This window comes from Wolffia australiana, chromosome 10 (assembly GCF_029677425.1).
Source record: "Wolffia australiana isolate 7733 chromosome 10, ASM2967742v1".
Lineage (NCBI taxonomy): Eukaryota > Viridiplantae > Streptophyta > Magnoliopsida > Alismatales > Araceae > Wolffia > Wolffia australiana.
The window spans coordinates 4,653,705-4,676,891 of NC_135844.1; the positions used below are offsets into that span (position 1 = coordinate 4,653,705).

The 23,187-nt window shown below is 39.9% G+C and overlaps 1 protein-coding gene across 1 annotated transcript; it reads right to left on the minus strand.

The window, feature by feature from the left end:
- Positions 1-11,194: 11,194 nt before the first annotated feature.
- On the minus strand, positions 11,195-16,484 carry LOC144708763 (very-long-chain aldehyde decarbonylase GL1-1-like). Its single transcript, XM_078582203.1, has 11 exons — positions 16,331-16,484; positions 15,994-16,187; positions 15,668-15,900; positions 14,497-14,716; positions 14,293-14,414; positions 13,707-13,963; positions 13,507-13,614; positions 12,246-12,452; positions 12,057-12,167; positions 11,795-11,968; positions 11,195-11,707 (listed from the first exon to the last, which is right to left on the minus strand). The coding sequence occupies exons 1-11, from the start codon at positions 16,379-16,381 to the stop codon at positions 11,552-11,554; spliced, it is 1,833 nt and encodes a 610-aa protein (XP_078438329.1). The 5' UTR covers positions 16,382-16,484; the 3' UTR covers positions 11,195-11,551.
- Positions 16,485-23,187: the final 6,703 nt, after the last annotated feature.

Sequence of the window (23,187 nt, forward strand, 5' to 3'; positions counted from 1 at the left end):
TCAATCGCATTACATCCATACAATTCTAAGTCAGGTTAACATGCTAACATGCAACCCCACAGTAACTCCGGCACCAACATCTCTCACGGCATGCAAAACTGACACATGGGATGCCGCATTATATAGGAAAATTGTACGATCTTTATAGTATCTCACTCTATCTCGTCCTGACATTTGTTTTGTTGTCAACAGAGCCTGTCAACATATGCACAATCCGCAACCCACGCATTGGAAGGCAGTCAAACACCTATTGCGCTATCTTAAAGGAACACAACATCTAGGAGTCATGTTTTATCATAATTCTAATTCCTCATTAAGTTTATTCAGTGATCCCAATTGGGCAGGAGGCACAGACGATCGTCGGTCCACGAGTGGATACTTAATATATCTCGGCAAGAACTTGATCTCCTGGAACAGACTCCAGTTTTATGGTGCAACAATCTGGGAGCAACTTACCAATCTCGAAATCCTGTTTTCCATGCAAGGACCAAGCATGTTGAGATTGATTTTCATTTTGTTCGTGAACGGGTAGCAGCCGGCCAACTCAAGATAATGTTCACCTCCAGTCAGAATCAACCAGCTGATACACTCACCAAGAACTTGTCAAAGCAGCCCTTTCTATGTCTACGACCCAAGCTCAACCTTGTTCCACACATGAGCTTGATGGGGGATGTTAAAGTCAACAACTCAGATACGTTTGCGGTAACATGTCATCCTGGTAATAATGAAAAGAGTACGAATATGTCGAAGGAAGACACGAAGGCGCCAACGGGTCTCACCTGTCATCATCAACAGCAGCCGCCAAGGCACAAATAAATTCACATGCGTCTTACCCATACTTGAGTAATGATCACTTAACCTAACCATGGTTGAGTTAACCTTACCATGGTTAGGTTAGGGAACTTCTCGTAGTCTCTATGTACACACATACGATGTACAGAACGATCACCATCTATCATTCTACTTCTATCAATTTTATCTTGTTCAATAGATCGTGTGATCTTCTCTCTTCTATTAAAGAGTTCAGTCCCTTCTCCGTCTAAGGGTGCAACCCTAAGTTTATCAGTTTCACCCTCCCAGGACAGTTCCCTGGCTCTCCTTGGTGGCTGCCCCCCCCCCTTGATATCTCGCACAAGGCCAGCCCAGAATGCCGAACCCGGTCTGATTCTTACAACGCCGATACGAACGGTCACGCCCGTGTAATACCAAACCGCCGCTCCTCTGTCATTTGGTTTATTGGACTCCAGTGGACGACAGTGCCAGACGGGGGTCCCTTCTGCGATCTCTGACGAAGTTCGTCGGGTTCTCGCCCTTCAACGCCAGATATTCCGTCATCACAAGGCCATTCTTGTTTGGTTGACGACATCTGGACGACGTCCGGGCATCTTCTGTGTCTCATTCAATCTGGGGTCTGCGACTTCTTCGCGTATCTATTCTCAAGAGCTTTGACTTAACCGTGGATGTGGGTATCGACGCACTTACACCGGCTAGTCCGACTGGCCTATTGCTCCAGCAAATCCTGCACCGAGGGTGCCCCTCGACTTTGTCTATTCCTTTGATCAGTGACGAATCTAATTCGTGATTGGATTTGAGTTCAGCTAGCGGCACTATTTATTGCCAAGTTATGCTGTCGCCGCCTTCTTCTCATCAGTCGTCACTTTGACCATGGATTCTGTCACTTGCTTGACTACCGTGAAGGAGTTCATCATTCATGCTGGAATCACCCTTCCTGATGGGTCCAACTTCCTTAGAGCTGCTACTGTTCATCTAAACATCTCTTCTCAACATAAGTCGGCAGGTTACATTCTTCCACTCCCCCTTTTACAGTATCATTATCTTCGTTAGTGCCGGTCTATGAATGCTTCTCTGCGTTGAGTGAGTTTATTGTGTTATAAATAGACAGTAGACTTGTGTTAAGAGATTTTCTTTGACGGTGCCTGATCATCTCATTCTCGTTGTCGGTGTGGACAATATTGGGACGGAGAACGTTCCTCCACTCCGTCGGTCTTCAAACTGATTACTTAGATCATTGGGAGCATGGTCGTGTCTCGACTCTAATCTGTGGCGCTGATTGGGTTACGTCTTAGACCAATTAGATGACATCGTACTTCTCATGAATTTACTCATGTACAGATCATTTGATTTCATATTAGCATGCCTATTCGTCCACCCCATGGTGTAACTCGATCCATTTGACCCCAGGTATATGTGTTACATCAATAAGAGGTGATGGTCTGACATTGGATATGATGAAGGAGCATATCTAACAAGAGTAAAATGTCGATCAGACTCATATCTCTAATAAAACTAGAATCAGATCTGACGTATTATCAATCGATTGTCAAAAATATTTAATCAGAATTCTGAATCGAAAGTCAAGTCAGATCAAAATATCTAACACAATTCAAAATCCTTAAAATATTTCGAAGTTGAATGAAATTAATTTTTTTGAAATAGAATCAAATTTGATTAAAATTACACAGCTTATGTCTATCATAGAAAATAATGAACTATTTAAACTTAATTAGATTAGATACATAATGCCTAGGAATATGAAGTCCGTTTCTTCTTAACTTAATAAGAGCTGGTGATAACACCCTAATTTCTGTCTTTATTTCATGTTATTAGCACAATTTTATGCATTTAAAGAGCTTAAAATGGGGTTGTTATCATATATTTACATGAAAATAGTGTTTTCAAGTGATTTCTGATTTTCCCCTAATTTTCTGTTAATTTTATGAATTTTAAAGGAATCATTGAAGCTCGAAATAACTATTTTTGAATGAAAATGGCATATTTAATATTTAATTTCGACATTTATCAGCATGGGGATGAATCAGTGAATTTTCTAGAATTTTTTACGAATTTTTAGGATTTTTCTGAGATTTATTTGAAGAGGAAATGTATTTATTTCAATGAAAAAAGGTATATTTATAAGAAAAGAAAAAGTACTTTTATAATTTTTGAACATTGAAGGGCCGTTTTGCAAACTTTCGTTGCAAAAAGACCCTGAAAACAGCTCTCGGTCGCCACTACAGGCGTAAAGATCTAATTTAAAATTCTCCAGGGTTTTATTGCAATTACTTATTTATTGTTTTAATATTTTAGAAGAAAAGCGAAGGAGAGAGAATGCGCAAAGGGGTATATCTATAATTATTTCTGGGCGGCGTCGGATAACAAATATTTATTTTGTCAAGGACTTACATGAAAATTGCAGGCCGATTTCTTGGAGCGACTACGTGGCCTCATCACGACCGTCAGATGAAAATCTGACGGCGACCAGTGATAGAGGCCAGTTGCAGTAAGATGACCGCCCGTGCGACGCATGCGAAGCGCATCCACGGGCGGTGACGTGGCAAACTACTGAAGGGGAGATCGGTGAAGAAACGCACATGGACGTGCGTATCGAAATGTATGCAAAACGCGCCGTTTGAGTTTTCTTTTTTTTCTTATTTTCGCAGGGGGGTACGTGGTGCAATGAGGATGCGCCCGCCTGGAGGAGTTGAAGAGTCATCGTCCACTAAGCAGACGACACGTCAGCGATCGGGGAAAAAAAATATAATATGAATAAATAATTTAAATCCAATGGTTAATCTCGGTTTAAATTCATTTATTCATAACTTTTGATCCAAAACTCCGATTGAGACGATTTTTATGGATTTTCTCGTAATGATACCCTCTTTCTATCTGTATGGTTGGATCAGTGAGATCAAGCCTAGATTGATAGATATTAGTGAATTACTAATTAGGGGTAAAATGGTCATATTTTCCATTTTACCTTGGTATAAAAGCCAAATTTCGAGAAGGGGGGATCATTCTTGATGGTTCTCTATCACAACTGCAAGACAGAGAGGAGCCCCAGCCTGGATCAACCTGTTTGGTACTTTTTCCCTTCATTGTATTTGAATTCTGATGCATTTTGAATGAAACTAGTTAAGTTGTTTGTTCCTTCTTCTTGACTCTGATCTGAACTTCTAAATCGCTTGGCTTGAGCGGCATGTACAAGCCCTGATTAGGATTGAGAGGAGAAAGTGAGGAATTTAACTAGGCATTCAACTGCATTCCCAAAGAAAAATTCTAAAAAAATTAGATTTAATTTTTAGGAGATTAAAGTTCCCCCATTTCATTTCTGAATCAGCAAACTCACAAAACCAACCAAACTCAAATCAAAAATTTCTTCCAACCTCTCTAATTGACTTCTTTGACCATTTTATTTGGATCAAAGAAGCCAATTTAGAGCTCCCCATTTCTTCTTTTCATCTCATTTCTTCTACCCCCCTTTCTAAATTTCTCTTCTAATTAGGGTGAATGATCCTCGTTGAAGATCAAATTCACTCTAATTAGGGTTAAACTACCAAGAAAACCATCAAATTGAATTCCTTACTAGCTTCCCTTGGACGACACTCGTACTTATCACTGTACACTTTAAGTAGAGTCTTTATAAATTTTATTGCATAAGCCAAAATTTACAACGACAAGGGCTAAGAACTGCATAATTTCTACCCCTATTTTTGGCTTATCAGCTGGTGATCAGAGTTTGGCTATAACAAGGTATGAATCTATTCATAATGAAGCCCTGATTGGACTATGGTGTCTGATAATAATTTAAATATAATCAGATTCATATTCTAATGAGGACCAATTTTTTACCATTGTCAAAGCCGTATCAACTGAAATATTGGATTATACACTGTAATCAATCATAAATAATGATCTCAATTGAATTATGCGGGAGTCAATGTATGCTGACATCCTATGTTAGAACGAGTGATAGTGAAAATCAGTCATAAGGGAGGAGGAAATAGTGTTTAATAATTTTAAATTTAGTTTTTATTATCTTAATTTAAAAATCACCCCTCATTTGATTCTAGGACAATGTTTTACCTTGCTTGAGGAACCCGCCTACTTGGGTTTTTTAATTGAATTACACTCTGCCAAACTACACACTTCATCTAGTTCAGTCTTGTGTCCTGTATTAGTCCTTACTCTATTGTCTCAAATTAACAATTCTCGAATACACCCTACCTACCCAAGTTAAAAGGATTTGGACCCTATGACTACAAGGAAGGAGGACCTGCTCGAGTTTGTCACCTTTAAGCTATGGTTCAGATTTGGATGGTGGGATTTCATGAGGTCTCTCCAATGACTCATGCACTGTGTAATATCGTATAATAACACTTGCCTTCAACTAGGACACATACACACATGTCTTCCAAGTATTATAAGGGTATGTGTGTGTAAATTGACTATCTTACATAACCCAATCCACTTTCCATTAGTATGCTAACCTAGGGTTACCTATGTTAGGTCCATCTAGATATTCAAATTTACACATGACTGTCCCACAATAAAATCATATCATTGATCAAAATAAAATTAAACAGTGTAATGTGATCCAAACTTAATCATAACACAATTCAGCTAAATAAGACATCACAATCAAGCTTACAATTTACAGTATAATTTATGGGTTTTTGTTGAAAACCAAATTATTATGTCAATAACTCAATATATATATCTATTTTATTATCAACCTCAAATAGTTTTTTATTTATTTCAACCAACAAAACTACTGTATATTTTCCCAAAACTATTATATTTTTTGCGCTATTTTTTCTTAAATAGTTTATTAAAAATTATTTAATAAAAAAAATAACTAACGTAGTCTACTTAATTTAAACCATATCAACATATATTATCTAATGAACAATTCCACCTACTACTTCTTGATTTCTGTTTTTAAGTGCAGGATTTGTGTTTCACGTCTCATGCTGGATTTAATGTTCTTTTTTGAACTAAATCTTATCTCATGAGATTAGATTGTATTCTGTCAGGTGGTCTACTCATCCTGATTTCACCTATTTGATCTGATCTCATCATATTGATCTTGTTTGTCTCGATCGATCTGGTTGAACCAGTCCACCCAGTTCATTCACTCAACCCCCAGTGTAACATGTTGGGCTGATTTGATCTTACAGCCATGTGGCACCAATCAGCGAATGTGTGTGCCCATGACATATCAGATCTAACTTGGTATTTGGGTTGCCCTATGCATAGTTGGCCTTCCGTAGTGTGGTCTGAACAACCACAATGGTGGCAGGGCCACACTAGTTGGGGAAAGCCACACGGGGTCATGGTAGCAGGCATGACGGTGCGCATAATGGTAGGCGCGGAGGTGGTGTGTGGTTGGCATCGCATTGGCGCAGCAGCAGCCACAGGGGGGCATGCCTCGGGGAGGTGGCTCGCAGGGGGCCACCGCCGAGGGACGCACTCAATCTCTCCGAGCCGCTCGTGCCGACGCACGCGACCCCGACTTTAAATACTCGTCTTAAGTTTTTATCATTTTCTTGTTTTGCTTGTTTGTGATAAACATTCGGACCCGGCCATGTGTTAGGCCTCGTCCCCTCTCTTTTCATGTCCCGTCTCTCTGTTTCGTGTAAAGAGGAGGGCCACGTCTTGCGACGGACCCCCTCCTCTCTTATGACTCCTTGGCTCCCTTCCCCCCCTATATAAGGGGAAGGCATGCCCCAAGGGTCAGTTAGTGACTTGTTTGAAAAATCCCTTGTTTGTTCGCTGAATAGTTCTTTTGGTCATTTAGAGTAAATTTAGAAGGGGGTCCTTCTTCCTCCTTCGGTCTACGGTTAGAGCCTGTTCGACTACCTCTGGTGAATCCAGAGCTTGAGTCTGATCCCCGAACATCCGCTTAGCTGGTGGCACCCACGACCTCCCTGCCCTCCGGTCCACCCAAAGAGGAATTTGCAGCTCGGATGTCCCCTCTCCGTTCGGTGGTCGTCGCTCCGTCTCCGCAGCAGAGATTCGTGAGCCCCTCGGGGTTTCCTCGTGGCATCCTGTGGCTCCGGTCCCCTCTCACCGCGCTGGACTGGGAGCCCTCCCACCAAACTCCGCCACCACGGGAGAAGTCGTTCGGGCGCGGGTCCCTGTCTCCTGATCCCTCGGTTGGATCCCCGTCGATGCCGACCATTCCTGGTGAAGAACCGTCGGCCTCCCGCCCTTCCCGCTAAAGAAAAATCCACCGTGGCTGGTGATTCCCACCGGATCCGCCTCACGGCGTCAACCGTCTGCTTTGTCGTGTGCTCGTGCCGCTGAATCTCCTTTGCACGGTCCAACGTGCGATAACAGTTCCACTTCCTTCTCCGCGGGCTGTCTTCTCCATTTTCTCACTGGAATATTCCGCCGCGACCGTGCGCGTGTTTGACTGGCCGTGATCGGGTCAAATTCCCCCGCGCCCGTTGAATCCTCTCGTAGCTCACCGCTCCTGCCGGCTTCCTGCGCCCACGCATGCCTTGCTGCCGCTGTCATCTATAATTCGATTGTGGGTTGTGCCCTTAACAGGGAAACCACCTCAGCCTTTTGTCCGCGGGAAGATCATCCCAGCGACCAAGCCTGCCAGTCATCGCGCCCGCAGGCCCCTCGCCACTTACGCTCCCAGCCAGCCCTGTCTGCCCGACGCGCGCCCAGCCGAAACCGGGGTCGTAGCCTGACCGTTGGGTCGTGCCCCTGGCGTGGATATCATCTCGGCTGCTCATCTGTGGGAGGGCTTAACCAGGTTCTACTCCTCTCCTTCCCCTTTACTTATCAGTATCATTACTTCTTTCAGTACTGTCTTCCCCTATCGGTTCCGCTATCGCCTTCCGTCACCGCCGTCGATAGGATAGCGACTATCGTTGAGTGTTAGGAGCTTCCTTGTGATTGACGGCTAATTCATAGCCGCTGTTGGTGAACTCTCGTGGGTAGGAGCGTGCCCCTCACGTCGAGCTCGATCGTGAGATTCAGCGGGTCATTTGGAGTCGATCCAGAACTGTACGTTCCCTTTCGGAATCTACTGATCTGTCGTCCCTGCGTCAGCCCGCCCTCGTCGTTCTACGAGGAGATTTGGACGTGCATTCATTTCATAATTAAGACACATTGAGCATAACTGTGACGTAACACGAACCGTCGATCCCGGCGTTACCGTGTTACATCAAGCGGCGGCTCTTTTTCTGGCAGTGGTACTGGTTGCGGCGGGTCCTCCGACGTTGTCATCCTCGAGACTAATCTAGAAAGTGGTAAGATAAATCTCCATGATAGAGAGGACAGGAACCCTAGAGAGACAAATAACTCAACTTCAATTTTCTCAAATGGAATTCCCAAAACGAGCGTGAGGGCATACCATCCTTTATATAGGTTTTGGAGGTGGTTGCCCTAATGAGGAAAGTTAAGGGAACTGTCCAAAGTGAAGGATGTTCCCCTAATGGCCAAACAAAACCCAAAATGCGGGAAACAGAAACAGGGGGTGACGCCAAAATACAGGGCCCCCCATGAAATCCATAAAATTAAATGGTGTACGTGGAAATAAAACGAACGCTAACGACCTGTTGTCAAGCTTGAAATCTGAGGCTCGGATTCTTCATGTCAGCTCAGACTCCACAATGTGGCTTCTAATGAGCTTGGGCTTGATCTTCCAGATGGTCCTCCATCACTTAGTTTAACCATCTTCACCATACATTACCTTCATTTATTACCATCATTCATCCAGATCCGTTATCATCCATTATCATCCACTCTCATCCATTTCAAGTCCCCTCCTACAGCATCACAATTTCATCATTTACTATTTTCAAGCACAGCATCCTTTCCCATCTTAATCATCACTCTATCTCATTCTCACTACCTTCATTACCATATCCACTACCGTCCACGTCACTACACCACCGCTGTCAAGATTTCATCTTATCACTTCTTCATCTATCCTAAACCCTAATAAGCCAACTCTCATATTATTGTTCACTCCCATTTTGTCTCATAACTTCATTTCATGATACCACTCACATCCCCCTTCCTCTCCTCTGACTCTACCTTACAGTACTAGTACTAATACGATGCTCACATCATTACTATCACCATCATGATCACTATCATCATTACTATCTTGTACGCTATACATAAATCTTTTCACCTTCGTGGCCTCACCCAATATAGATCATTCTTTCCCTAATATACGTTCCCTAATCTCTGACCCCATGCTTGATCTTACTAATTATACATCTGATCGGCTGCATACTGATTCATTTAACTCTTCTCATTCATAATTATTTAGAAGTATCAGGATATTGTGTCTACTTTAAATTATACTCTGAGTCAGATGTTATCTTGAAAACTAAAAGTCTTCAAGATATATACAAATAAGAGAATGCAGATATCTTAGTAAACCAACAACAAGATTCTGCTATCTCTAAATAATTATTTCATTGTTCAACTAGATATCCATTTCCACAATCTTTGAACGTGAACAAAAATGGCATTGTTGAACCTACTTCCTTTACTGCTGCATTCAAAAACAAAAATTGGATGTGAGCCATGACATCTGAATACAACACACTCATGCTCAATAATACTTGGACTTTAGTTCCATGAAATCTAAATTTTCATATAATCAGTAGCAAGTGGGTCTATAGACTAAAGGATAAACCCACTAGAGAAATTGATAATATAAAGCTCGATTAGTAGCAAAAGGACATAATCAGCAAGAAGGTTTCGAATTTAATGAAACATGTAGCCTAGTTATTAAATATAGTACTGTTCGTTTAATGTTATCCTTAGTAGTAAGAAAAAAATGGAAGATACAACAACTAGATGTATCTAATGCCTTTCTTCATGGTGATTTACATGAAACAATCTTGATGGAACAGCCACCAGGTTTTAAAAAATATCCATGGGCATGGTTTATAAAACTTACTTCTCTCATACAAAATCATGGTTTTGTTAGTTCAAAAAATGATGCATCATTATATTCCAATTTGCAACTTGATGCCATTTTTATTTTGATTTACGGAGATGATATTCCAATTCTGAGTCCAAGTACCTCTGCTATCACTAATACTGTAAATCATCTACATATTGAATTCACAATTAAAGATTTAGGACCTGCACATTAATTCCTAGAAATAAAAATTTTTAAACATCATACAGGGTGCTTTCTTACTCAATCCAAGTATATTGCTGCAATTTGAAACAAAATTAACACAGAAAATTGCAAACATTTTTTCTACTCCTTGTATTCTTTCAGAATCTGCTGATGAGAGTGATTTAATTATCGATCAATCTATCTATAGACAAACTGTGGTGCCCTAGAAAATTTTACTGTCCAACGACCAGATATTACTTTTGCAGTTAATAAGGCATGTCAGAAAATGCACTTGCCATCAAATTGTGATTCCCAAGCCCTCAAACACTTGCTCCGATACTTTAGAGGGACCATACTACGAAGTTTATTCATTCATAAAGATTCATGTTTTACTTTAAATGATTTCAGGCAGAAGATCCACAAGTGCATTTGTACTGTATATTGGTACTAATCTCATTTCTTGGAGCTCCAAGAAGCGGCAAACCATTACAAGATCAAGTAGAGAAGAAGAATACAAAGTGTTAGCCAACTGTCTTTCATAAGTCCTATAGGTACAATCTATCCTTAAAGAAATCAGCATTCACCAAGATCAATCTCCAATTATATGATGGGACAACATCAGAGCAACTTATCTTGTGGAGAATCCAATCTTCCACGCCAGAACAAAACATATTGAGATAGAGTTTCATTTCATTCAAGAAAAAATGGTGTTCAATAATATTAAGTCAAGTTTGTCATGAGTGCAGAACAACTCGCAGATGCTCTAACCAAGCCTCTTCAGAAAGGAAGATTTAGACTGCCGAGAATCAAGCTTAACATCCTCGAGCTGCCGTTCCAATTGACAGGGGATGAAGAGGAGTCAGAAACTCGCCAGAAGACGAGCTGATGTGGACCAATAGGAATATCAAAAAAGAGTTGCTATTAAAATTCAGACATGTACCCCTTATACTCGTTTTGAGAATAGTTGTTAGGATTAAATATAGGATTAAACATAGATATAGGATTAAACATAGTTAGGATTAAATATAGTTAGGAGTACACAAAGATAGGAATACATGTAGACAAGATCCAACGGTTGCAATGCGTTTGGTTATAGCGGTAATGATTTGTTATAACAGTTACGATTATAACAGATTATCTTTATATTTACAACTATAACATTAGACAATAAATACAAACCAATGTAATCAACAAAGTACAGGATAATATAACAATCTTGATCGTGGATCTCTCATCTTCTCTCTTCTTCCCTCTCCTCTCATCTCTTATTGTTCTTGAGTGGGAACGGAATTCTTACGGACACAACAAGCCAAAATTCATCTTTGATTTAATCATAACTGAATCCCCTCCTCATATGGAGAGATACAAATGGAGAATGCCAGTCAGGATCGCTGGAAAGACGGTGGCTGAACTAGATCGAGTTTCTATGAACCATGCCATCAAATATTTTTTGAGATGTCATGTTTGATTACAAGAAGTGAAGGTACACAAAGACGAGATTGATAGTGCAGTTCCCTTGAGTGAAGGTAATATCAGAAGTCTTTTTGAGTTCACTCTAATATTTTTGAGTGAAGGTAAGCTTATTAGGGAGACGAGTAGGTGATATCAGAAGTCTTTGCAGTTCCCTTCCTTCTTGATAGTGCAGTTTTATGAAGCACGGAGCCCATGCCGGAGCGCAGCTTCCCACACGACATCGATCCGATCGACGTCAATGGCGCCTACTTCATGGTGAGTCCATCCTTCAAGGAAGTGGACGACTCCTCCGGCATGGCAAGCATGGACAACTCCTCTGTCAAGCTTGTACTGTTCGCATAAGAGAAACACAAGTTCAATAAGTTTCCCTTGAAAATTTCATCCATTTTCCGAAGTAGCGTTTATTCAGACAATTACCTCACACATGCCCAGACCCTGCACGTCTTCGGGGAGCCTAACAGCGGCGAGTTTGCCGTAGGTGCAGTCCCGCCTGAATTCAAAGACGGGAGGCACGACGAACTGGTGAAAGTGGGTGCCAGCGGGAGCCCATTGCTGCTCCTTGTAGCTCAGCCATTTGCCAACTACCCACGTCTGATCCAACCCAAAGAAAGAAATCAGGGTCTCGTCGTGTACAATCACACAACACGCTTAAAGGAATCAATAGGACAAAGGGAACTACCTTGCAATTCTGCGCTGCCTGATACTTGGTGACTTGTGCCAAATAGTGCTGCAGCTCCGGCGGTGCTTCTCTCTGGATTCTTTGGAACCTCTCTGCCGAGCCCGTTAGCATCTAAAAGCCCAGAAAAAAATCGTATGACGATCGAGAAATATTGTTTGAGAAAGAGAGAGAAAGCGAGAGGATGTTTACCAGGACGCGGACTCTTTTACGGCAGAGGTAGAGAGCAATGGCGCGGCCGAGCTTGGATGTGGCGCCAGTGAGGAAGACTTCGGTAACCTCGTCAGGGATCTCGTTGATGATGACAGCTGCAGTAAGGGTGTTCCCGTGCACAACTCTGACTCGGAGCTCCGGGTGCTTCTTCACGTACAACGTCCCTCCTCCATTCAGCGACTCGTTCTGCACAGTCGTCAAGCCTTGTTTCAGCCACAGCGTACTCTATTGCATTCAATATTGACTGTTGAACCCTCAGGACTAAACCCCTACTCGTTTCAAAAGGCCCAGCGATGGACAAATAAAACAATAGAAAAGAGTGCTAGAGGGGTAGATGGACAGATAAAGGAGAGCCCACTGAAGTCGTTACAGAAAGATGAAAAAATAACGGCGGAGGGGTAGATCGATTTATATGTACTTATTTTTATGTATAGATTTATAGCGAGAGAGACAGAGGGAGATAGAGAGAGAGAGAGAGAGAGAGAGAGAGAGAGAGAGAGATATGTAGAGAGATATGAAGAGAGATAGATGGATAGTTAGATCGAGAGATATGAAGAGAGATAGATGGATAGTTAGATCGAGAGATATGAAGAGGGATAAATGGATAGTTAGATAGAGAGATAGATAAATAGAAGAGCGAGAGATATGAAGAGAGATAGATGGACAGTTAGATAGAGAGATATGAAGAGAGATAGATGGACAGTTAGATAGAGAGATATGAAGAGAGATAGATGGATAGTTAGATAGAGAGATATGAAGAGAGATAGATGGATAGTTAGATAGAGAGATATGAAGAGAGATAGATGGATAGTAAGATAGCGAGATATGAAGAGGGATAAATGGATAGTTAGATAGAGAACATTGAATAGAGATAGATGGATAGTTAGATAGAGAGATATGAAGAAAGATAGATAAATAGAGAGAGCGAAATATGAAGAGAGATAGATAGATAGATAGACAGATAGAGTGAGATAGATAGATAGCGAGAGAGATAGAGATAGACAGACAGACAGACAGATAGATAGATAGATAGAGTGAGATAGATAGATAGCTATAGAGATAGAGATAGACAGACAGACAGACAGATAGATAGATAGATAGATAGATAGATAGAGTGAGATAGATAGATAAAGAGAGAGAGGGAGAGAGATAGACAGATAGATAGATAAAGAGAGAGAGGTATAGAGAGAGAAAGAGAGAGAGAGAGAGAGAGAGAGAGAGAGAGAGAGAGAGACGGCACCTTATTCAATGCGGCAAGGCTGAGCACCTTGACTCCCAGCTTGTCCGCCCTCAAGATGGCGTCCTCGATCTGTTTGTTTATCCCATCCTTAGCGAAGGGAAGAAAGTACTGCAGAAGGGGACTCCTCCATAAGGCACAGATAAATAGACAAAAGTAATGCTCTTAAAACGAGAAAATTGAAGAACCGGCTTGGCAAGTACCTGGAATCCGAAGCGTGGAACAAGCCAGATCTGGTGCAGGCGGCCGCGGAGATTGTAGAAAGAGACAAGGAAGGTCTTGGAGAAGAGCCACATGTAGATCATGGAGAAGAAGGCTACCGGCCACATGGGAAGGACTAACAAGTTTGTAACATAGGCGTAGGAGGCGTAGCTTCGGAAGATAAATGGCGAATGCAGTGATGAAATCATGTCCACTGCATGAAGAAGGAACACAAAGCCCGGCACATCTGAATTCCTCACTGCGAGCACAAAATTAGCGCCGTTGCTTGTGAGTTACACTTGATACTTCAATTAAAGCATAAAAAATAACATCTTCTGTACACTCTTTGGTATGTGTGCTGCAAGCAAACCCGTGGTTTGCAAGTATATCCTCTCTTTGTTTTACCTAACTTTCTTATCTAAGTGTATTATCTCGCTATTAAATATTCTATCAGTACTCAAACAAAAATTCCCCTTGACAGTGATGTACCTTGTATATGAAATCTTAGAGATAAAAATTAGAATAACTTAAATAATACTTCTATATATTTGATTCGTCAGATGCGTCAATGAAGTACTGATCGCATACCGTTGCGGATCTTGTCGTGTTCCTCCCAGGACTTTGGGTTGAGTGTGCCACCCATCAGATCAAAAACCGGCAAGAAGAGGCAGAAGTTGCTTTTATCCTCCTTGTGGTGAATGGAATAGTATCTGAATTCGTTAAAATGTCCTCATTAGCACTATCATAATCATCATTAAAAAGATTATTGTATGATTTTATGAGAAGGCTTACGTAGGCGTGGCGAAAAGGTATCTGAGGAAGGGGAGATGCCTAAAGAGGCCGCTGGGAAGAACTTCCACGTTGCTGTGAAGCATGGCTCTGAGAAAGTCGAAGCCCAAGATGTACACGTAAACCAAGGCAACAGAACCCTGGCCTGCCAAGAAGCTACCCAACAGAGGCATGCCAACGATTACACTCAGCACAAGATGCTCCAGAGGCGTCGCCAGTCCAGCTACACCATCCAATAAAAAGTCAGTTAGTGAGAGAGAGATCACTAGGGTTTAAAAAATAAGAGTATATACATTTATTTATGTATACATATATATATATAGTGAAAGAAGCGTAGAGAAAGAGGAAATAGAATAAGCTGATAGAAAGAAAGAATGAGAGTTGGAGAGATAAATAGATAAATATGGAGAGAGGCGGAGAAAGCAATAGATAGATGGGTAGAGAAAGGGATAGATGTGGAGAGAAAGTAGATAGATGGGTAGAGAGAAAGGGAGGGGGAGAGAGGGAGAGAGAAGATATCGAGAATGGGAGAGAGAGAGAGAGAGAATGGCAGTGAGAGAGTCGGATGGAGAGGGAGAGAGAGAGGGAGAAAAAGAGAGAGAGAGAGAGAGAGAGAGTGGCAGTGAGAGAGTCGGATGGAGAGGGAGAGAGAGAGGGAGAAAAAGAGAGAGAGACAGAGAGAGTGAATGGCAGTGACAGAGACTGATGGAGAGGGAGAGAGAGGGGGAGAGAGAGAGAGAGAGTGAATGGCGGTGAGAGAGTCGGAGGGAGAGGGAGAGAGAGGGGGAGAGAGAGAGAGAGAGTGAATGGCGGTGGGAGAGTCGGAGGGAGAGAGAGAGAGAGAGAGAGAGAGAGAGTGAATGGCAGTGAGAGAGTCGGAGGGAGAAGGAGAGAGAGCGGGAGAGAGAGAGAGAGTGAATGGCAGTGAGAGAGTCGGAGGGAGAAGGAGAGAGAGAGGGAGAGAGAGCGGGAGAGAGAGAGAGAGAGAGAATGGCAGTGAGAGAGTCGGAGGGAGAAGGAGAGAGAGAGGGAGAGAGAGCGGGAGAGAGAGCGGGAGAGAGAGAGAGAGAGTGAATGGCAGTGAGAGAGTCGGAGGGAGAAGGAGAGAGAGAGGGAGAGAGAGCGGGGGAGAGAGAGAGAGAGAGAGAGAGAGAAAGGAGGAAGAGGGGCGTGCCTGTGTAAGACTGGGGAACAGGGACGGAGTGGTGGAGAGAATGGTATCGTTGGAACATAAAGTCGGTGTGGAATAACCGATGTGAGAAGTAGAAGAGCGTCTCAGAGAACGTCAAATGGACCAGAAGCGCAGTGAGAAGCCCCTTGGCATTCCACAGCGGAACGTTACCCGCAGATGGGATGAGGTAGTACGCACCCACTCCAATAAACGCTTGTAATATCAAGAAATTATCCCTGCCATACCCATCCCACACCGTTGAGTAATTAGCTGGGAACAAATAACATAAATAGAAACATAAAGATATATATAGACTAAGAGAGGTATACCAGTGCCATTCCCTGTCTATCTGCTTGAAGTCAACGCCGTCTTTGATGATGCGTCGATTGCGCGTTATGAAGAGCATGTTCCCAAAGGAACACCATGCCGTGTGAATGAGCCCGCGTAGAGCGAATAAAAGGATGATGTGCACGCACCAGCTGGAATAGAAGGCATTCACCAATAGCGGTCCGTAGAGAATGTACTGTTAAGCACAAATACAACGCAAGATAAAAAAAAACGTGAGAGAAGATAGCAAAATCCCCAAACATAGAACGGATTGTTTGATAGACTTGTTTATAGAGAGATTTTTTCATAAAATTGACAGAGAGAGAACGGGAGTAGTGCCTTGTAAGATCCGAGATTGTCCCAGGGCCAAGAGGAGAGAGTCGCCGCCATTTGGTCGTGAAGATGAGAGAAAGATCAAAACAAAGCCGTCGTCTTCGTTTCTTCAACCTTGTTGCAGGTTTGCTGCCGAAGGCACGGAGATATGAGCCTTCCTGCCAATCCCTTAGAATTTATAGCAGTGACCCCTCGGACCACACTACGCACCTCTATATCCACTTTTAGTTCAATGAATTTAATAACTTTTCGGGGCACAGTGTATCTAACTATTGCCAGCGATTCTATACGATGAATATCTCATTAGCTATGCGTATCTTTCTCATTTTGTCGCGTAATTTTGCCATTAACTTAGACTCCGCGGGATCCTATAAAGTGCAACTGGAGCAAGCTTCACTCGTAGCCTTCGTAGCCACGCCACCCAATCAATCAATACCCTTCGATGCATCGACTGTATTAAAAGTGTATGTGATATGAGGAGGAATACAGGGTAGTTTTGCTTGCTGTCTAGACTAGAATTTATATTGGAAGAAAAAGACAAAGTAAATTTATTTTGGCCTGATAGTTTTCTAAGTCTAGTGTTGCTTTCTTTGGGTTCTTTGTAGCACCCTTCTTTTTTGTACTCTTTCCCTGACAAATCCGTCGGAAAACCAGAGAATCCCTCGATACCCTTGTTCGCGGTTTATGTACTGTGCTAGATTATGCTCGAGTTAATTAACATCAAATCTCCCCGGCAAAATAGAGGGACTCTTAAAAGCCACACTACACTCTAGACTAGCTATGATGAGTTCGGAAAGTGTCTCGCCTTAATAGAGAAATTTAATATTTTTCATACAAGTGAACCAAGTTTGGCCGCCCATCTTTATTACTTTTTCCATCTCATTTATTAGTTATGAATTTTGGCTCTATCTCCTTGCGTCTATAGAATTTGGAACTCTATGCTAGTATTGTAATTGTCTAAGGATCAAACATTGTTATTGTCAAGGCCACTAGACTGATTGTCCATGTACTAATAATCCATATGAAATACTAGATTCAGATATTACTTTTCTGCAAAAAAAATATAGAAAAAGAACCCAATGCTTATAAATTATTCTGACTCCATAAAGTCAAACGATAACTCATTTGAGAGCTCACAAATAAAGAAACCAAAATATCCCCTAAATTAAGAGGAGTAATGACCAAGATAGAGATACAAATAAAAATATTGGTATGGGGAGAATATAAACATACAATAACAAATTAGCAACTGGAAATCATGTGAAAAATGAAAAACATAAACTACAGAGATAGATAAGGTTCGAGATATAGACATAGATATAGATATAGATATGGATTTAGGCATAGACTGACTGATGAGAATATAGAGTTTTAAGTTTCCGTGTTTATGCAGTCGTTGTGAAGTCAAGCTAGTGGACATGCCTGTGCGTTTCTAGTTTATCTGAGGGAATCTTGTGTTATTTGCCAAAAGATGCACAGCTCTTGCATATTGCACTAATTGGTTCTGTGCAAATGACCTTAAGATAACCTTGTCGTCAACAGTACCCTTCGAGATTGGCATTCAAGTAGGTTATACCATCTGTTATTTTATCTTTATTTGTTTTCATATTTTATCAGACGAAGATATTTTCCTAGAGTTTTTTTAAGAAATCTTTATGGCTTAAGCCATCAGTTTTCTCATAATATTTCGTCATTTAGGATTATCTAACTTTGACTTGTTAGGAAAACTCTACGCCCAAGAAGTAATATGAATGTGTCAGGTCTTTGATAACTAAATGTTCGTGATGTTAAATTTTTGTAATAAGGTTCATTTTACTAATACCATTATGAGAAGTTTCATCAACATATGCATTTCAAAGCATACTTCATGAGTCAGTCTCCCTTTGTAAGATAATGTCATCAATTGTATATTTTTTGCATCCAAAGTAAGTGAGGTTGTAGTCTCATCTAAATATCAAACCTATGGGAACTTTGATAAACATAATGCATAGGTTCTTTATTGAATAATTTCTCGCACAAATGATGTTATTATCAATCTGGTCCTGTTTGATAAGAAAATAGAATAACCAACAGGGGTTTAGTTAGATAGCTATGAATAAATTATTGGTGTAATTGATCTCATAACATTGAGAGAAGCCCTGTCAATCTAAGTTGTCTTATGTAATCCAGTATTTACATGTCGTTTTATGTGAATGTGAAATCATTATTTCTGTGTCTTATAATTTTAAAAATACACCCTTTTGTGCTAACAATGATAACTTAAAAAGTGAAGAGTTTTAGGAAAATATCCCAGACAAGAATGTTTCAGGATAAAGTGCAAAACTAGGCTCTCAGTATGTAGGCATTTATCAGTCATCAAAGTAAAGGGTAAGACATGATTAAAAAAAATACAAGTAAAAAATCATATAATGATAGTAGGGTACATTCATTTCAATGAGTAGGGAGGATGTCATAATACGCAGATCACAATATTTTTGCACAAAGAATAATATGCTTTGAAAGAAGGAAATATGGGATATTTGATAGTATGCTAAGATAAAAATGAAATGAAATAAGATCATGTTGGTAAACCTGCAGCAAATCAACACTGTGCAGTAAGCAGTGGTGGAATATTGGATGATATTATCATGTGTGAAATAATGCTTAGTGGTCAAGAAAGTTAATTGATATTTAAGTGATAAACTTATGATAGATGTGCTAAAACATTCAGGGAGAACTAATTTTATATTTTCTCACATATTATAATTAAACACAAAAAAGAAATCTAACATTGAGATATTTTGACTCAAATACCTGATAACTTTAAACAATAATAAAATAAATATGGATGCTAATCCCACCACTAATAAAACTAAAACTCTGCACATAAAGCAAAGAGATGATCACCAACATCATGGACCTAATTTCCCCTTCATGAGACGAAATATAGCCCCACATTGTTCTGTAATGGAGAACATAATTTTACGGTGAGCACAGATGTTCTCTAATTGGTTGCATAATTCTTAAAATTAGATAATTATCAACAAGTGTCAAGGAAATTAAGTAATAATTTTAAGCATAAACATGAACATTGTTGACTCAAAAATGGCATCAAACATACTTTGGGAACCTAGTATGTCCGCTAGATCTGAGGACTGTACTCATTACTTAAACATTTTCTCATAAAATCCTATTTTTCTTTGCTTAACATAAAATGACTGTGAAGAATGACGGTGAAGAATGATGGGCTTAATATAAAATGTCCTATAAAAGGGAAAAACGATGGACTTAATAATTATCAAATGTAATTAAACCATTCATTAAACTTTGTTGCACAAACTTACTGAAATTTATGCATATCGGGCTCACAATCAAAGCTAAAAAATTAATATTTTATTTGGCATTTTATTTGGAATATCTCAGTATAAAATCAAACGAATAATTAAAATTAAAGTAGATTCTTAAGTGTCCTTTAATCACCCAGAAACCAAAAATTAAAGAATAAAAAATTTGAAAATTTTACATAAATCGTTTAACTGAAAAACTATAAAACATTACAAATCTTAATCAAAATATGAACTAGCTAACCTGGTTTCTGCCTGGATCTAGCCAATGTTTTTCAGCTTTGTTGACTTATATGATGACATCTAAACAATAAACTCTTCATTCTAGCAGCAATATCTCCCTCAATTATCTATAAGTTAATGCAGTTTGTGTTGTCAACAAGTAAAAGGACACACTCTGATGTATCATGTATTTTCCTGATATATTATTCAGTAAGAGTCTATCATTGAGTGAGGAATGAAGATCCCGTGCATTAAAAAATATACAAGTGATTCCTTTTTTAAGATCAAATTAGGTGGCACATATGTAGACAAGACACATAAATATAATCCAATTATTGTTTTCCACATTATCATGCCTGCTTTGATTTTGTTAGATTTATCAAAATTAAGTCCATCCAGATAACATGATGCCCATTAATCCAATATATTAGCCCACATATTGTATCTGATTGCCCAACCCATTTATTCAAAAAAATATGCATTGTAGCCTGAAAAGATAGTTCAATCTACACAATGGCCATCTCTTGTAACTGATAACTTTCCCCCTTTGGGACCATATATGTACATCCAGCTAGAATACAAATTTTGAAATAAAAGGTTGAAATATATTTTTTAACTGAAGAAAACTTATTCTCATCTAAATCAAAAGAGCACAGAGATAGAGGAAGCCCCTAGACTTATCAAGGATAGGGTGAGTTCTAGAAGATGTCACACTCTCAAGTTTTCCCACAATCTTGAGAGCATTTGTCAAACACTCATTGCTTTTGCATACATCATCATTGGAGTATTTTCAAGATTTTGATAAAAATATGCATCAAATTGGTTGGCGTAAAGCACATCAGGAGTATTGATAATTCTTTATGCTACTGTATCACAAATGAAATGACAATACATTTCAATATACTTGGTGCACACATCGAAGGTTGGATTTCTTTTGATGACAATGACAGGCTAGTTATCATTGTACATATGCATGATTGAATGTAGATGAAACTTAAGTTCCATAAGGACCAAATATACATCCTATATGATGTGGTCTCGGCCATAGCGCAGTACTTGAGGTCTGAACTGGATATAGAGACCAGATTTCTTCTTTCATCATGAAATAAATTTCCTAAAGTGGTCAGTATATTAGCGTGTCATTGACTTCATACCACCTTTGATACCAGCATATCTAGCATTGGGGTAAGCCTTAACTTCAAAATTTTCATTCCATTATAGAGGAGACCTCTTCTGAAGGACCACTTTACATGAGATAGCACTCAGAGAGTACCCAACTAATGAATTTGTCTTAGTACATACTTTAATTTACTGGAAAGATCAACCATATAAGTAATATGGGGATGAGTGACCATGAGATAGATAAGTTTATCAATCAGCCTTTTAAAATATAAAATGCGTTTGACTTACCATCCCCACTGTGGGGACAGGCTTCAATAAGATATATTTCAAGTTATATCCCAAAACTCCAAGATATAATTCTGTTGCTAGAATGGCACCTTCATATTTCTTTGGTGAAAAGGTGTTTGCGTAAGTATGAATTTATCCCCAGAAAGCCTTCAAATATATTTCTGATGATTACAATATCATCAACATAAATGTTTAAGATAATTCCCGCAGATATCTTTTTGAATGACAAAGAGATCAAGTACACATGTACTGAACTGAAACATGCCATGACCCTCGGAATTCGATGAACCATGAATGATCACTCCACTTGACACCGTAAAATTTCCTATGCAACTGACACACCTTAGATGACTCCCCTTGTGTGATTCACCCCAAGGCCACTCTATGGCACTTTCTCCATTAAGTTGCCACAAATAAATGTGTTGAAACTGTTAAGTTGATGGAGAATCTAGCCTTTAGTGATATCTATAGAGAAGAGGAGGCTAAAATGATATTCAACCAAGAAAGATTTTATAATGTCTTAGTATACTTAGTTTTATACTCATGAGAATATCCACATGTCATATGATGTGATGTGTGCCCGATAATGGTGCCCTTGGGGATTATTCTTAGGAGAAAAAACCCATTTACAGTTCACAATATGGGCATCATGTGGACAGGGCACCAACAACCAGGTCTTGTGATCAACCAGAGCCTTAAAATTTGAATCCACAAATGCCTTGCATTCCTTTACATAATTTTGGTTTGAATCAGAGGTAGCGACGGGGACAAATGCTCAAAAGAAGTGGAAGTGGGGGCATGGGAAACACAATTGTGTTGGGCAAGATATGATGTTAGGTGCATGAACTTTTACCTTTGGGAATGTTGGGCAAATTTTTTAATTTATGACTCATTACCCAATAGAAGATTGGGAGGGAAAATGACTCTAAAACTGGTGACACCATCTGTGGCATTATCGTTATGATATAGTGCGAGGGACTAAAAGGGAAAATTATAATACTGGAAGTAGGAATGGAGATGGATGTTGGTGTCAATCATGGTCCCTATGAAATGTATCATTGGTGGACAATGTATGTCCTTTTTAGTGTGAGAGTAAAGAAAAATTATGCCTCTCAAGTCTGGGAAAAACGTTTGGACAAATTGGAATGGTAGTTTTGAACAAAGGCTACACGCCCAAAAACACAAATAAGCAAGGCAAAGAGATCAATTTTGCATTGGATACATCAAAGAGGAACTTGAGGAAGTAGAAGGATAAAAACTATTATCAGCCCATAAATACTGACAAAATCTCATCTCAAAAAGGAGTGTGTCTAAATATCTTAAGTTGTCAGTGATGTAATTAAGAGGAGGGGTGAATTAGTTTCACTTTTGATATTTACGTTTTCTAATTTGTTTTTATGCATCCACGTATTTATCACTCTCTACTCAACATCAAAATCCATGTATATTTGTTTCTGTTTGGGGGATCTGAATGTCTATTAGTCCAGTCATGAGTATTTCTACTTCAGCTCCTACGATTCTCACCAAGGAAATCTTGATATGTGTGCTCCAAATAGGCTTTTATGACTATCTTGATATACAACTCAGAGAATACTCACCAAAATCCCTACGACTCACCACTGTCCTGTATCATTTCTTACTCCGATCTTGACATCCTTTAGTATTGACTTCCCTCACTCCTTTGTATTGACGTCTTCCACAAGATCCTGCATCCACGCAGATTTGTTGTACCTCCACATGGAACAGTTTTAGACTTAGTTAGTGCTTCTAATACTCCTGCACTTTTGATCTAGATAGATCCTCTATCTCGCAAAGAGTCACCAAATGATATAGAGTATGTAGATAACTCTCAGATTTAATATGCATATCATTTTGAACTATATTCAAAAATATGATAACAATCTAGTA

Coding starts and splice junctions, on each gene's coding strand:
- LOC144708763 (XM_078582203.1), bottom strand. CDS start 16,381: ATGGCGGCGACTCTCTCCTCTTGGCCCTGGGACAATCTCGGATCTTAC. Junction 14,415..14,496: donor TACCTTTTCGCCACGCCTAC/GTAAGCCTTCTC, acceptor TAACGAATTCAG/ATACTATTCCATTCACCACA. Junction 12,453..13,506: donor GCCTTGCCGCATTGAATAAG/GTGCCGTCTCTC, acceptor ACGACTGTGCAG/AACGAGTCGCTGAATGGAGG.